The following is a 17,127-nucleotide window of genomic DNA, read 5'->3' as shown; positions in this document are numbered from 1 at the left end:
AAAACTTTTTTAATAGTTTGTTGTGAAATTTATTTCGGTGACAAGCCATTATTCTCAGACACACAATCTCCAAACTGCAAAACTCATAAACTCAAACAATTAACCCCCTTTTTCGAGTCGACGTTTTTTTTGCGTTCAGATTATTTACATGCTTCACTAACGACGAAAGACTCTGTGTTAACAGAAGACGCGTTGTCGACGCCAGATACTTGTAGAGAGAAAAGAAAAGACGAAAAAAAGTTAAAGTTGTTATTATTATCATTTTCCACCGACACAACGAAGACCATCCATTCGAGCGACGTGAAAGGAAGTTTTATATTATTAGTGGATGGTGAGGAAAAACAATGCGATGACAAGAACTACGAGCTATTATAAAGTGCAAGTTTTTTCATACTCTTTCTCGTTTTCTCTCTCTCTCTCTTAATATTAATATAACACACACACCTACTGCTTGAACAACAAAGTTTTTGTTGCATTTCAAATTATTTAGTTACCATGAAGTTGGTTTCATGAAAAATGTTTCCACAAGGCATTTAGATTTCTTGCTTTTAGATGGAAGGGTGTTTCAACTTGATGGAGAATTAATTATTTTTAGAAAGTTAATTTAATTTTATATGATTTTTTTTTATTTATTTCTTTAGAAGATCTGACAATCATGGGGAGAATTGAAAACTTGTGAAAGGCAAAGAAGTCAAATAACTTACCTCAACCCTACCACGGCTATGAATCAGTTCTATGATAATAATATGAATGTTACTGGAAGAAATATGTAAAAGAAGAGGCTCTCCGTCAATATTCTATAATTTTGAGTTTCATGGGTTAAGATAATCTGGGTCTACGAAAAAGATATTAGCGAATATTAAAAGATGATGTTAAAATGGCATACAAACTACCTTCACAAAATGATCTCATATAACAAGCAGTATGACTTAATGAAGTAGGATATGCATATTTCATGTAGCTATATTTCAGTATTTCCGGTGGAAGGCGCTTCAAGTGTCTCCAAAATTCAAACAAGAAAGAAAAGAAGGAAAAATTATACATATGATCGATTTGGAAACGGCTTCCCAATTTTTTCTCGTGAAGGATCAACTGGCAAGGATCAAACCATTGGAAAAGGTCAAGTTTCTACAATTTAGAAACGAATTACTAAATTGAGTGGGGGTGAAGTAGGCTATGCATATTTCATGTAGCTATATTTCACAAAGATCAAATGATCCTTGTTTCATAAATGTATTCAACTTCGAGGGAACTTCTGTGTCCGAAGTTTTGCAAATAACTTGTTGCGAAGCTTGTAAACATTAAATTGTCAGTGTAGATATCTTTACAAAATCAAAAATATTCAGTTTCAAAAGAACATTCACATGATATAAAAATAATGTTCTGCTCTAATATGATTGCTCTAATATGAAGGAAAGAAGTTTTCTGAGAGGGCAATTCTCTCATTTTTACCCTCTGATCCTACACTCCTGTTAAAAAAACTCTCATTTACGTCACTGTTGAAATTTTTTTAAAAAATACCAAAAATAATTTAAAAAACAAATCCAAGAGTTGAACTACCCTGACTACGCACAAAGATACACTCATCACAAGAAATATTTTCACAGAAGAGAAAAAGTAACGGATACAATTCTTCCATTCTCTCCCTGCATCAAGTACATTTCCACAATCGTCATTATGCACAGACAAAGAAACAGAAATGAAAATTGCAGCAAAACACCCTGTTTTAAGTAGCTTGTTGTTGTTCTATATACTCTTCTACAATTAATTTTATAATAAATTACTTCAACTTTAAAATGACAATTAAATTAAATTCTCTGCATACGACGATAGAGGCATTGTGGCATCGTAGGAAATTCAAGCAAAAAAAAAATTGTCACACAGAAAAACTTTTGCTTGAAACAAGTTTCTACCGGAGTTATAATAATAATAATAATGCGCTTTACTTTATTATTTTTTTCCTCCCGTCTTCGTTGTCGGCATCCTCTGTCAGTATTCTGCATATAAATTTATAATAAAAGTTTTTTTTTGTCTACTTGGCATATAAGTTGTGGAAGAGCATCAAGTTCACGAAGGATGAAATGAGTTCCATCCACGATGAGTTCAAATAAAACGACTTCCCTTTTGACCTCCTCCTACGTTTTCTCTATTTTTTTTATCTCTCTTGAGAGTACAATTTTTCTATTACAACTCCCTTGACTGATTTTTTTCTCATTTTTTTTTGCAGTAATGGTGTATGACGGCGAGATTCTGCACTTGTCGAAAGTCAGTAGGAACGAAATGGGCGCCTACTTGTGCATTGGTACGTTGATTTTTTCTATTATCTGTCTATAATTAGTGTTACTTACAACTTTTGAAGCATGCAGATATTAAAGTTTACGAGCATCAAGAATTTTTCTCGGGAATTTTTCACCGGTTATTAATTATATAAACATGAGTGGAGGAATGCAGGCAGCACGATAAATCTGTACATAAATTATATTTAGAATGTTCCACTTTTCTACGATGTTGCTGCCTGCTGAAAACTCACTCTTTCAGCGAAAAACATTGAAAAATTTCTAAAGCCTTGTATATTTTTTATTTTTAAAATGATAAATGTAGAATTTATCTGCTGAAAATTTTTCTCTACATTTTTTTATCTTTTTTCCCCCCTTTTTTATGAAACTAGCAACTAATGGCGTTCCTCCGTCGGTTAGTAAGCGAATTATTCTTGATGTGGAATTTTCACCTATGATCTGGTAAGTTCCCTTCCATAAAAAAAATGAATCCACTATAATGACCTTTTTCGTGTTTTTTCCTTAATAGGGTTCCGAACCAACTTGTAGGCGCTCCAGCGGGCACAGATGTGACGATTGATTGTCACACGGAAGCGCATCCAAGGTAATTTTATTAAAGTAGAATTTTTTTTTAAAGAACGTTTAATAATGGTAATTTTTTTCTATCTTCACGAAATCGATAAAAAAAATTTTTTGGATGCCATCCAACTTTAATCACAACTAATCATAATGTAGAGCGATCATTTATTGGGTGTATAATAGTGTGATGGTGCTGCCAAGTAAAAAATATGTCATTGATTATAACGAAAATTCATATCGGTAAGTACTTAGTAAATATTTTGCACGACACTACGACGATGATGATGATGATGATGGAGACGAGCTGTTGAATTTATTGTGAAAACATTCGAATTTATTGTTTTCATCATCGTTGTCGGAAGTGTTGATGACATTATTGTTAAAAGTGTGAAGGGAACTGCGGGAAATGTTAAAAAAAACCTTAAATTAATTTTAAAAAAAAGTATAAAAAAATAAACGAAAACTTTAATATTTTTAATTGGTTAATTAAAATTTAAAAAAAAAATAAATTAAATTTACAAATTAATTAATTTTAAATTAAATAATTAAATTTATTTATATTTATATATTTTCATTTGCCACATTTGCATTTTTTATTTGCCAAAAAGATTTTTTTATTCGCCAATTGGAAGTCACATTTGCCGAAAAAAAATTTTGTATTTGCCCAAAATGCATTTTTATGTGGCAAATTGGTTTTTTCATTATGCATTTTGGATTTTATTATTTGCCAAAAAGTAATTTTCACATGGTGATTTTATTTTTTATGTGCCCAATATATTTCACCTTTAGTTTAATAAAAAAAAGAAAATAAATTAAATTAAAATTAAATATTTTTTTAAAACTAAATTTTTTTACTTATTATTTTTCAAAAAAAAAAAATAATAATCATTTTTAATTCTTAAGTGAATTTATTGGATTAAGTTTTTTTAATTATTTTTTTAAATTAATTTAATTAAATTAGGAAAAAATAATTAAAAATAATTTTTATTATAAAATAAATTAAATTTTAATTTAAAATGATTTTTTTTTAAATAAACTAAATTTTAATTTAAAATAATTTTATAAAAATAAATTAAATTTTAATTTAAAAAATTATTTAAAATAAAATAAATTTAAATTAAAATACTTTTTTTTAATTTTCCCGCACTTTTTTAATCACACTTGGAACTCAATTAACAAACCGATTACGTCTCATTCCTCTCTTCCCACAGGGCACACATGAAATTAACAATAAAGAGTTTGTCGGGTGGTGATTTTGGAAATTATCGCTGCATATCAAAAAATTCATTAGGCGAAACAGAGGGCTCGATACGAGTTTACGGTAACTAAAAATTTATTTATACTTTTTTTCATATTTTTCACCCTTATTTATTCAAACATTCCTCGTTTTTTTACTCTCTTTTATGCTCATATAAAAAAATGACTCGACAATCATTATATTCACATCAAGCAGAAATTCCCTTGCCATCAACGCCGCCGAGCAAAGTAACACACACGGTTGAGTCGAAAGAAGGTAAGTGAATATGTTAAAAATGTTAAGTACTTTCGATAAAGAGAAGAGGCAAAAAAAATGACGCGACGGCATACGCGAAAAAAAGATGGATGAAATTAGACTAGAAGAAGATAGGAAACATAAGTCATGCTGCATGTACAATTTGTTCTTTTACACGAAAAATCCGCATGTCTGTCTTTTCTAGAGAGAATTCTCGCGGAATAAAATATTGCGCTCGCTCATAATATACATAAATGATTTATGACATTGCTCCATAGAAATGATATTAAGCACCTCTTGATGTTTTATTTTTTTCCGAGAAAATTGAATAACTTTTTTTTCACAGGTCTACGAAATGAGTCGTTGCGACCGACCCAACCTTCCTTGGCCTTCCCTGCGAAGCCAATTGACACTAATGTGATAGACAGAGCGCCAAATGCGATTCCAATTGAGCGGAAAGGCAACAGTCCCTTGGGGCAAAGTTTCGCCTATACCGATCAACCACCCAAAGATGGGGGATTTGGCGTTTTCAGCAGTGGTGAGAAATTTTTCTCATATTTTTAAAATATTAAAAAATTTAATTTAAAAAAATATTTCAGCTTCATCATCATACAATCCAAGTATGTTTCTAATGCATATCGTGTGCGTATCATCAGTATTAGCAACAATTACAACAACCATATCATCCTTATTATCATCGTCGTTATCCAGTTACGGTAGCCGGAAAAATTTACTATTAGTGAAAAATGTTGAATCACACATAAATTGATGACTAGATAAAAGAAGGAGTATAATAAATAATTATATATGTTACAATAAATAGATAAAAATTGTTAGGAATTAAATTATAAATGATAATTGAATAAATAAATGATGATAAATTTTTGAGATAAAAGCGGGAAAAATACAATATATTATTATTGCTCTATAAAAAAAAGTTTTTCTCATTTTCATTTAAAACTGTTTATATATTCAATAAATCATATTAAACAAATAATTATCAATATGAAATAAAGAGGGAAAATATTTTTTGTTTTTAAATCCTATTTATTATAAATATATATGAAGATATAGCTTATCATTAAATAGCTCAAAAGTTAAAAAGTATAACTTAAAAAGTGTAAAAATAAATAAATTATTAAATATTGATAATTACTATTTAATAGGAAAAAGGTAAATATTTATAAATAATAAATATAAAATGATGTAAAATGAAGTTTTTATTACAAGAAATGCTGTTATTTAAAGTTTCTAGTTGAAAAAAAGTTTTGAATGAATTTTAAAGTGGAAAAATTAGTTTTGTTTCAAAGAAATTTTATGATGAAGTTTTATACAAAAAAAAAAATAGATGAAGTGGTTCAAAGTAAGAATTTATTGACGAAAGTTAAAATTAAGGCTATTTTTATAATATTAATATATTTTTATATTTATTTAATAATAATATTATATTTTTTTTAATAAATAATATTTTAATTTTTTAAAAATTAAGGTATTTTTTGATCAAATTTTTAACAAAAAAAAAATTAAAAAAAAAGTATAAAAAATAATTTAAAATTAGTCAAAAATAGAAATTTTCAAAATAATTAGGGATATTTTTTGTTTTCTCATCAACAAAGTTAGATTTCTTAACTAAATTAAATTTATTTTAATTTTATAAATTAAAAAAATTAATAAAAATTTTTATTCAATAAAAAATAAAAAAATAAAATTATTAATTTATTAAAATTAAATTATTAATTAAATTAGTGAAGAATTTTTGAAATCCAAAATTATTAAAAATTTTTATACCTGTAGGAATTATTTGAAATTACAAAAAAAGAAAAAATGCACAAATTTGCTAAAAAAAATAAATTTATAGTTTACTTTCGAATATTAGCAAACATATTATTATTAAAATCTGAAAACAATATTTTTGATGGATTTTTGATTAAATAAAATAATGAAAAAAATTAATTAACTTTAAATTAATAAAAAAATCTGAAAAATATTATTTTAAATAAATTTAAAATAAAAAAAAAATAAAATTTTAAATTTTGCGAATTTTTAAATTTTTAATTTCATTAAATTCTTTAATTTCTTTGAAAAATTTAAAACTTTAAAACCAGCTCTCTTGTAATAAAAATTTTCCTTTTACATCAAAAAACCAAAGAAAAATCTGAAAGATGAAACAAAAATGTTAAAAATTTATAAATAATTGACTGAATTGTGTTAAAAAAGAAGAAACAAAAAGAAAAGGAATATTTAATGTAACTTCACTCAATATTTGTTAAATATTTGTCTCATAAAAGTACACTCTTCATTGTTATTAATAATGTTATGAAAAATTACGTGACCCTGTTAAACGAAATTTACGTTGAACCATTTGAACGGACAAACAACAATCGACACGACCAAAATTTTAATTTAAATTAGTTTGCATCCATAATTATATCATTTTGACACTTTTCACAGACCTTTTTGATCCTTTTGCACGTCGTCGTCGTCGTTGTCGTTTTGCGTATATCTTATCTCCTCTCATACTTTATTAAAATAAGGGTCAACATCAATCTCACATAAAACATTGTACGGAGATCAAGTGCAAAAAAAAAGGGAGGAAGGGGAGGATGATGAATCAAAAAGAATCTCTTTTTCTCTGTTTGGCTGTGATGTTGATAACAAGACAAACATAATTAACACTTTTTTGTGGTTTTCCAGAATATTTACGCAAAATGTCTTTTTGCTGCCTTGCGGCGCTTTTGTTGCTGAGAGAGAGAGAATTCAACAAAGAATCTACAAAAAGAATGCGATGCCAATGAAAACAAAATTAATGTCTGTCGATTAAAATAATTTTGTTAAATTTTTTTGGTTGTTCGTGAAGGAATGAAGACATTAAAAAAGGACCAACATAAGTTTTTTTTTACACGGAAAATTAAGAAAAAGAGTCCGATTAAATTTAATGGAAGAAGACGAGCTAAAAATGTTAAACTAGGCAAAAAAAATCTCCCCTTGATGCGATGGGGACGACGGATCTTTAATTGAGTTACAAACGTGATTAAAATTATCTCATTTTTTTATCGTCGTCCCGAAAGTATGCAAGCAATTTCACAGATTTTCGCTGGAATTCAACCATGGATTCAATTTTGGCATCAGGAAATCTCGATACGACGACGGGAAATGTCTGCGGTTTTATTTTATATATTATTGATTCAATTGTGCGTGCTCGTGGTATAAAGAGAGGATAAAAAACGGAACGGAAAAAAGAAGAAGTTATATAATAACAATCATATAAAATAGCGATACAAGAAGTTTTTGATCGTAAAATTTTATTGGGTTCATTTTGGATTGATTTATCTAACCTTTTCTCTCACACACGAACCGACTTTTACGCAGACACTTTTGCAGCAACGCAACGCCTTGTATCTTCCTCAATGTGTCTGTTTTTTTTTTGTTTATTTATTTATTTTATTTTATTCGATACTTCTTCTCTGTTTCAGAGTTTCCTTTTTTTTATAACCCCACAAATAAAGTTTCCCCTACAAACAAACACACACACGAAAATCATGGGTATGTAAAAAATGACCTGAATCGATTTTAAATCGAATCATACGAAAAAATCAGTCGATCCACTAAACTTCAACTAAAGGGAAAAACAGATATTTAGCTTAGGATGGATATGATTGTGGTTTGGCTGCAATAACAATTTTTTGTATATCGTGAGTAGGTGAGTGAGTGAGGAGCACGAAAGGCAGGTAAATTGTAACAAAAAATAATGCAAAAGTAATAACTTTTTTGTGTCTGAATGGTTTTTTTACTGCTTGGAAAAAATAAGGGAATGGGAGAAGATAAGAGAGAAAGTAGTGCCCAGTTTATGCACATCCAGGATAAATTTATGACCGAAATATTAATTTATTTTACAGTATTTTTATTAAGTGTGAGAGGGGAAGATTTTTGCTGTAAAAAAAATATAAAAAATTCACATGCAACAAAGTTTGGGCGTTTTTAGAATTTTTATATTGAATTTTTTTTGACGAATTTAAAATACAAAAATAGGAATAAAATTTAAATTATAATAAATTATTTATTAAATTAAATTTAAATTATAGTTAATTAATTATTTTTTTAAAAATAAATTTTAATTAAATTTATTAATTAAATTTATTTCGAATTTATTTTTTTTTTAAATTTTTAAATTAAATTAAGTCATAAAAGTCTGTAAAATCATGATAAAGCGCCCTAAAAATTTAGAAATATCAGGTAAAAAAAACTAACACAAAGATGATAAAAAATTTGCACATTGTTTGTAAAAAACTAATATAAAATAAACTAAAAATAATGCTAGAAAAATAAAATTTATTTTGAATTATTATCAATCTTTATCTATGAAAACCGATAAAAACAAAATAAATCTATAAAAAATTGCAAATATTGTAAATAATGATAAAATTAAATAAGAAAAAAATATTGACGATGATGAAGATAATAATAATAAAGGAATAAAAAAAAGATATATTAAAGCTTATTATTATATAATGATCATTATTATTACAAAGAAAAATAAAATTATTTGAAAAATTTTAATTCACATTCTTTTTTACTCCGCGCTTTACCTACTAAGTAGTTCAATGTAGTGGCAGGAGAAGCAGCTGAAAAATGTAAGTTATGGTAATAAAGTTTTCTCATATAATATACAATTTTGGCATGCAATGAATTTCTTCCTTTGATCAAAAAATTTTTAATATAATCTTCGGATACTTCATGTTGGAGTAAGAGAAAGGCACTCACATTACATATTAATGTCATATATCATTGCTATTCTATCAGCAGCTAGGCTTTGTGGTGTTGCACATACATAAGAAGAAGCTGCTGCCAAAAGAAAGTCTCAAAGATTATGTCTTATTTCGCATATTTTTTGCGCTCCACACATATGAAATTCCGTCAATAAATGCACCCGAGAATGCAGAATGCAATGCCATCCATGCCTGGAATAATATTCGTCATAAGGCATTCAAAGCACGCCTTGCATGCTACTTTATCGGGCGGAGAGAAAAATAATATTGCAATGTTGATGCGACGTCACTGCTTTGTAATATCTATCAATACACATGACGAAAGATGCGAAAAAAAAGAGAACGAGTTAAACAAACAATTTGAGAGGCACATTTACTTTATGGATAAGATGCTGCTATGCTATGCTCTTCTTCAACATATCCTGTGTTCTTATGATTTTTTTTTCTTCTTGTTCTCTTTTATGCCATCCAATTGATGTGAGAGTGTGTGTGTGAGATGTTTGGAAAATGCAATATCTCAAAGTATTTTCCACACATATATTTCAGGATCTATGACTAGAGTAGCATATGATTATTATATAAATATGGAATTTTTGTTGAAAATTAACGTTGAATTTTATGATGAGAGCGCATTTTGTAATTTTATAATATTTATTAACAAGATCTCTTGAACGTTTTTTTCAAACTGACCTTCCATTGGACCCTTCCGCATATCATTGCTTCTATAGTCATCTTGCTTATAGAACTTTGGGTTGACCAGATCCAGTTTCTAATATTCCATAGTTTAAAATTTTTGAATCGGTAAAGTGGTTTATCGTAAACTTATCCTTGTTGGTAGAAACGTAGAAGTACCAAAAATAGCTTAAAATGTTTGGCAGCTCCTCAATGTGAACAATATTGTAAAATCTTCTATGTTTTTCTATATTCGTCATTACCAACGTGAAACGCTAATGCTTTTTATAAGATATACAAAAAAGTACTCTTGTTCCTTTGACTTGTGTAGTTTTTTGCAACTTTCGACCATTTAATAGGATAGTTAAGTATTTTGCATTTGAACTCTTCAAGTTTCACAAACAGTTCTTGGGTTACGAATTGTTTTATATTTACTTCTTAAAATTAAACCACGAGGTTTGGACTTCATAATATTTTTATTTCACGACTTCACTCGGATGAGACTCGGATGACGACTAACTTGCTATTTGCCTTCCTTGCTATCTTCTTATCTTCATTAGTTTCTTTTTCCTTACTAACTACTACTACTTTCTTTAATACTTTCCATAAATTGTCGACGAGCCACAGACAGACATCAATAACCTCCAAGGAGCTTCATTACTTTTCCATAAAACATCCTGAAATAAAAAAAAGATTATTTTGATAGGGTGTTTATTGAAAGTTTTCCTCTTTTAACCTCAAAATGACGAATCTCACTTTTTGCTACTTTTGACCTTTTTTGACTGGTATATTTTCTTTCCGTACCCGTTCACTCCTATTGCCATTCATCATCATTGGTCATCCTATAAAACTAGCAAAGAGAAAAAAAAACGGAAAAAACGTTAAAACTAAAAAAGAAAATCACACAGAGATGATGATCTTTGATATATGAAGACAGAAGCACGTAAGGCATGGCATGGCAATACTGTAATTTTAAAAGCAATTTCTTTTTTCCCCTTTTTGAAATTATTTGCTCGATCTAGCGTATAGTTTGTACACTTTTCGTTCTAAGATGGCAATAGCTTCGCGTACATACGAATGCACTTGATGTTGAAATGTGTGTAATAATAATAATAATCTTTTAAAAGGGCATAAAAAATGAACAATTTTTCCTGCTATTTTTTCCTCACTTCTTTTGCTTTGCCTCGTTCTGTACAAAAACAGATAAAAAGACGATGCACTTTTTAAGTCTTAATATATCGTTTGTGTACTTAATAATTCTTAAGTAGTTTCTCTGCAAAGTTTATTGAAGCACATCAATAAATTCGAGAACAGAAAAGATATATGTTCAATATTTATTATTACATTTTTTTTTCTTTGCACTGCATGCCTTTAAATACGACGCAGAGAACGAAAAAAAAAGTTCCTCCACGCCTTCCACATTTAATAAAGATAAATTTTGATATCAAAAAATTTGTCGTGCAACATGGAACGAGGAAAAATCATGAAGTTACGAGTATCCCATCAAAGATTATATTATTGAATGCTGCTTGTAACACATTATATCTCTTTTTTCGTCACCAAACATATGGTGTAAAATACGTGACTTCATATCTCTTCTGTCGTCGTCGTTCTTCCATCGCGTGTTTGACACTCGAGTGGCTAATTCTGTGTTCCTCTTTTCTTCTTTTTTTTGTGCTGTCGAAATCTGCGATGATATAATATTTATGCGTTGGCATGTTTGTCGTCGTCGTCTTCATCGGTTGTGTGTCGTTTGTTATTGCAATACAACGCATTTTTGTGACTTTTTTTACACGCATCGCCGAACGAACGGGATTTGTCGCAACATCAATATTAATCTGAAATGTGAAAAAATGCAAAATGTCAAAAACGTTTTTAGGCCAAAAGGGGTCAAAAATGATTTTTGTCTTTCCGATCACATAATACAGATAATTTAGCTGCACAGCAGGGGACTCAGATGGATTTGAAGTAAATGTGATTTTATATATTTTTTTTTTGCTTTGTGTAAAAAATGAAATAAATGAAGATTAAGAGTCTTTGGTAGTGAAGAAAAGTGCTTTATAATAGAAATGATAGAGAACGAATGACGTAAAATCATAAAAAAACTCAAATGATGGTAATTATGCGTATTTTGACTAAATTTAAGGGAACGAGCAAGTAAGTTTTAATACATTTTGACATTTCATTTTTAGACATAAAAACTGACATATTAAATTGATTTTTTACAGGTTAAGGGTTTGGTATTCACAAAAGTATAAAATTCCTTTTAACAAATTGTGTAATCCTCGTCTAACTTGGATAAAAAAAGTTTTTTCAAGAACTTGCAAACCAAAGCCAAACAGTTCATGCACGTTTAAGGGAACTCTTGTCTTACTTGACTTGGAAGTAATTCCTAACAATACGAGGCGTCTCAGCAATAGAAGCAAAAAAATGGCGGACTTACCAAAATCGCAACGAAATTGTGCAAAGTATTGCAAGGTTCTAATAAATAATTTGTTGAGGTTATTCATCAACTCCAAACCAAACACTGTCGCAGATCAAACGAAAAATATGCCGTTGTTAATTGAGCTCTTCGGTATATCGTACTGGTCGATCCAGGACAAGCACCATAGAAAGCAGCTCTACAGTTTTTTTTGGACTGCCTTAACAGAAAAACAACAGGAATCAATAGAAAGCAGTCCAATGTAAAACAGTCAATGGACTTCAGACTTAAGGTATCCTTTAGAAAAACGACAAGAACAATTACTCACAATGTTGTTCAAACACAACATCTTGTTAAAAAAAATTACATACCTCAACGTCCGAGCAAAATTTCTACTAAAGAGCAAAATAATTTTTTTCTTAGGCGTTCTTAGGTATTTGAGTAAAGTAACACTATCTGAATAATTTTAATATGAGAAATTTTAGAAAATTAAAATATTTAATTGAAGTGTTCCTTTATTGTTTGCCAACGATTTTCTAAAATTATAATTCACTATTTAATATTTTATTAAACGTCAAAAACCTGAACTGTCAAAAATTCTCATTCACTTACTTGGTAATCCCTTAACACAAAAAATAAAAGTCAATTGAACGCCTTTGCAATAACTGCTTAACTTACACCTAATACAAGAACTATCATAGTGAGTAAGCAAGCGGGAGTGCTTAAAATTCAAGTTGTAACATGTGTTCAACTCAAAAGATTCTATAAATATTTGATTCGAGAAGGATAAGAGTCGTTATTCAATCGGTGTATCGATGTTTAAAAGTTCACCCTTAGGTTACTACTGAACTTTTTTTCATACATTACAAATGTACACTTGTAATTTGGATTAAAATGTCTTTCCTACTTGTATGCGCTAACATTTAAAGCTTTTTTCGCATATGTTGTCTATACATTTATAATGACGGTTCCTTCTATCTCCTTCTCTATCTCTCGCATCTCATTCAAAAAACGTTAAGAAAATTTATTTCGAAATTATTGTAAATATATTACGTACTTTCCTTTATTGAGCTGAGCAACACTTTCATACATGCGAAGCAAAAAAAAATGTTAAAATATTTTATTATCTAAAACAAATTACATTAAACCTTCGTTATGCGAAACAAATCGAAACAACCTTAGTAATTTTAAATATTAAAAAACATACCATTTATTTGCTGACAAAGCACAGAATATTAAATAAATAAATTTATTCATGTCAGAACATACGAAAACACATCCACTGGCACAGGATAGGAAAAAATAAAATAAATGAAAAAAATGTATTTGCTTGTTAAAGCATTTCCCATTTGTTTGTGTGTTTGGAAAATCAGATTAACAAATCAAATTGAGACAAAATGATGTTTTATTTAAAAGAAATCTTCTCCGTTCATGCTTGAGAAAGACAATTTTTCCTAACAAGTAAAAAATAATAACAACCCAGGAATAAATGTGAATAAAAATGGAAACAGAAATAGTGAAAATGCACATATTTTATATTTTTGATGGAAATTAAAAGAAATAAATTTATGTCGCATCTCATCAGACTTACCTCTTAAAGTGTCGTCGTCGTCGTCGTGCTCGTTTATCGTCTTGTGCTCCAGTTTCACTCCCTTTTTGCAATCTTATGCGCAGTTCTATGAATATAAGATGATCTAGAGTAAAATTATCCCAAAGATTTTTGCAAGACACAAAAACCAGGTAAGAACTCTTAAAATTTTTTCTTCCACATATAAACAAACACGGATGGCGAAAAAGGATACAAAATCATAAATCACTCACATTAGAGGACAGGTTCATTAAAATATATTAAATGTCTCGCCCGTTCCCGTCTTGTCGCAATTTTCAACGTACTTACGTGAAAGATGGCATATGTGTGCCAGTTATATGATGCCTTTGTCTTTCTTCATTTTCCAAAAACCATTTTAAGCTTGCATTAATTCAAGTGATGTGCGGTAACGAAGTTTTCCCTCCACTTGAGAGAGAGGTAGATGCCGAGACAGCGAGACACACGACAAAGCACGTTCAACTATCAGACAAGCCAATTAAATGTTTTAAATAAATGTGCAACCGCTTCTTATTTTCAGTTTTTCCTTAACTACTTTTCTCCCGGTGCATGCTTGCAACTCTGTGTCTCTGTGGAAGAAGAAGATGCAGATTGCTTCGGTTTTAGGTAACTATTAAATGTCAGTCAAGTTGAAGTCAAGGCAAGGCTTCGGTGACATTTTTCCTGCATTTTTTTTCTTTTTAGATTTTATGACAAGGACTCAGAATTCATAAAAGAAGAAAGACGCGGTGTCACAAATTTATAAATGGAGACGCCTGTCCATCTTGGAGAAGTTTTCAGGTATGTAAAAATAAAATTTATATTTAAATTGATTTCTTTAGCTTTTTTAAAGTATTTTCAGAGTGTATTTTAGAGCTTTTTTAAAATTTACATTTTTAGTAGTAAAAAAAAATCATTTCAGGCAATATTTTCATTTTAGATAGATGGACCAGAATATGAAATACACTTTATTGAACAGTTGCAGTTTTCATGAAAACTCCCTTCTTTATGACATTTTACAAGAAAAAATAGAACAAAGATTAAATTCTCGAAAAATTATTCGAGAATGGATGATGTCATTTGATGAATTCGACACAAAAGAAGAATGGAAATTAGCTTGGAACAACGAAAATGTTGTAAACAGTTTTCTAATAAATGATCCAACTGAAAAAGTTCCAGGATATGATTTAGACAGAAAATCATGGACGAAATTAAACCGAATAAGAACAAATCAAGGTAAAAGTAACTACTGTCTCTTCAAATGGAAAGTAAATTCTGACCCGAAATGTGATTGTGGTGCAACCGAACAAACGATTGCACACATCATTATGTTTTGCCCAAAGAGATTCTTCAAAGGAAGCTATGAAGAGTTACATAATTTGTCGAATCGAGCAAAGAAGTACCTAATTGATCTTGATATCAACCTTTAAGAAGTTTTAATAAAAAAATAATTAATTGATACGAAATATTCAAAGAGACCGATTTTTTGAGTATCAAACAACGTAATAAGTTGCAATCTTAATTTATAAAATTGCAAAGAAGCTGTTGCCTAATCATCTATTGGCAAATCTGTGAAATCCAGTTAAACATGTTAAGAAGCAACAATCAACTAAGATAAGTATTTAACTTTCAAAATAATTAGATTGTTTCACACATAAATAGTATTATGCAATGAATTGAACAAAATTTGTGACATTTTCTTACGGACTAAAAAAAGGGGAGTTTGACTCCTTATAAGAGATCAAATTAAACTCTTAAGGCATCAGCTGAATCCCTCAAGTGATTTTTTGATGTTATTCCTTTAAAAGGTAAATGTGTTTCATTTAAATCAAATCGAATGTTTAAAGGTATAAAATTGACCTCTTAAGCATAAGAGATCAGACTGATGCCTTAAAAATTTAATGCCCCACGATACCTAAAATTTGCGAAAAATGTTGGTCCGTTAAAAAGATGTCAAGCACCCATATTTGGAATATTTTGGGGGTATTTTCGGAAAATTCATCTCAATTTGTACAATTTAAAGTTTAAGCACAAAAAAAAATATTAAAAAATTTGCGGTTAAATTTCATCTAATAAAAGATCAAAAATCCTGTTCAATGTCTTTCTAACTTTTTTTTTTATTAATTCTCTAATAATTATTTCGTAAATTAACGTTCACGTGACAGACAGAAACGTCACTCTTTAAACCTTCCCCACTAAAGTTCCGCAAAAGGGACATTATATGTGTCTGGAACCAATCAATTTTGTGCGAAGCATGCATCGGCAACATAACTTATCTGTAATTAATTGTTCATGTATTGGTCCCCAAAATGTACTAGAAAACAAACAAATTTTACCCATGCAAGCAATAATCGTTGTCATGTGCCTGTGTGTAGTAACGCCACATCGATAGATACGGAGCTCGATAGATCACCCAATAAATATCTCTATTTATCCGTATTTTCTCGTGTATTATGTTGTAAATTTGCTTATCGCTTCCATTTAATATCAACACTCTTTTTGTTGTTGTTCGCAGTAACGAACATAAATTATGGGTTAGTTTGTTGCTGTTTTGCCTTTTGTGCATATATTGAGTTACCACTGAGAGTCATGCATGACTAAAGAGCAGCATTGTTGTGTCTTGCATTTGTTCTACGAGCTGGAAGTGCTCTTAATACTTTTGCGAAACAATAACATCGTAATCTTGTGTAATTCTCGTAAATCTTATTAAATTGCTGGCTGTGTCGACTCTCGAACGCGCAAAATTCGTCAAAAAATATTCTTAATAAAATTAGTTTAAATAAAAACACACCTCGAAGCGCTTTTTTCATGTACTTGCCTGAAATGCTAATTTTTTATCATTAATAAAACGTGTTTAAACTGTTTAATGAATACCGCGCGCCAAACAAGCAAACATTGTTTTTTCATGAAAATAGATCCGTTCTGCGTTCAATCACTTTGCGCAAGAGGCAAAAACACACCTTTCAAAAAAAAAAAGAGTTAATTGGCAAACAAAACAAGAACAAGTTCTTAACAAACATGACTCTCTGTCTAAATATACGAGACAAAGAAATCTGATTGAATTGGGTAAAAAATTGATATCGAGCATTTTTTAAAGTTAATTTGAGTCAATTGTCGCTAAATAATGCAAAAAAACGTCAAAGTGGACAGAAACTATTCAAAGCACATTTGATTCGTAATTGAATAATAAATTGAATTTAAAGTTAAGGTGATTGATATATTGAAAATAAAAACATATGACAAAAAAGTTTAAAGTAGATTAATGAAGTTAAGAATTATTTTTTTTTTGTAGAATTTAAAAATTTTTTTTTTATTAAAAATAATGAAAAATAATT

The 17,127-nt window shown here is 29.2% G+C and overlaps 1 protein-coding gene across 1 annotated transcript in view; it reads left to right on the top strand.

The window, feature by feature from the left end:
- LOC134831406 (lachesin) overlaps positions 1-4,958 on the top strand; it is a 58,594-nt gene extending 53,636 nt beyond the window's left edge. Inside the window, exons 6-12 of the mRNA XM_063845129.1 lie at positions 2,228-2,302; positions 2,669-2,738; positions 2,806-2,880; positions 3,012-3,095; positions 4,067-4,176; positions 4,309-4,368; positions 4,694-4,958. Coding sequence (XP_063701199.1) covers positions 2,228-2,302; positions 2,669-2,738; positions 2,806-2,880; positions 3,012-3,095; positions 4,067-4,176; positions 4,309-4,368; positions 4,694-4,911 — 692 coding nt within the window. The 3' untranslated portion in view covers positions 4,912-4,958. The remainder of the gene's footprint in view (positions 1-2,227; positions 2,303-2,668; positions 2,739-2,805; positions 2,881-3,011; positions 3,096-4,066; positions 4,177-4,308; positions 4,369-4,693) is intronic.
- Positions 4,959-17,127: the final 12,169 nt, after the last annotated feature.

The sequence above is a fragment of the Culicoides brevitarsis genome, chromosome 2 (genome assembly GCF_036172545.1).
Source record: "Culicoides brevitarsis isolate CSIRO-B50_1 chromosome 2, AGI_CSIRO_Cbre_v1, whole genome shotgun sequence".
NCBI lineage: Eukaryota > Metazoa > Arthropoda > Insecta > Diptera > Ceratopogonidae > Culicoides > Culicoides brevitarsis.
This window is presented reverse-complemented; position numbering and strand designations above follow the sequence as displayed.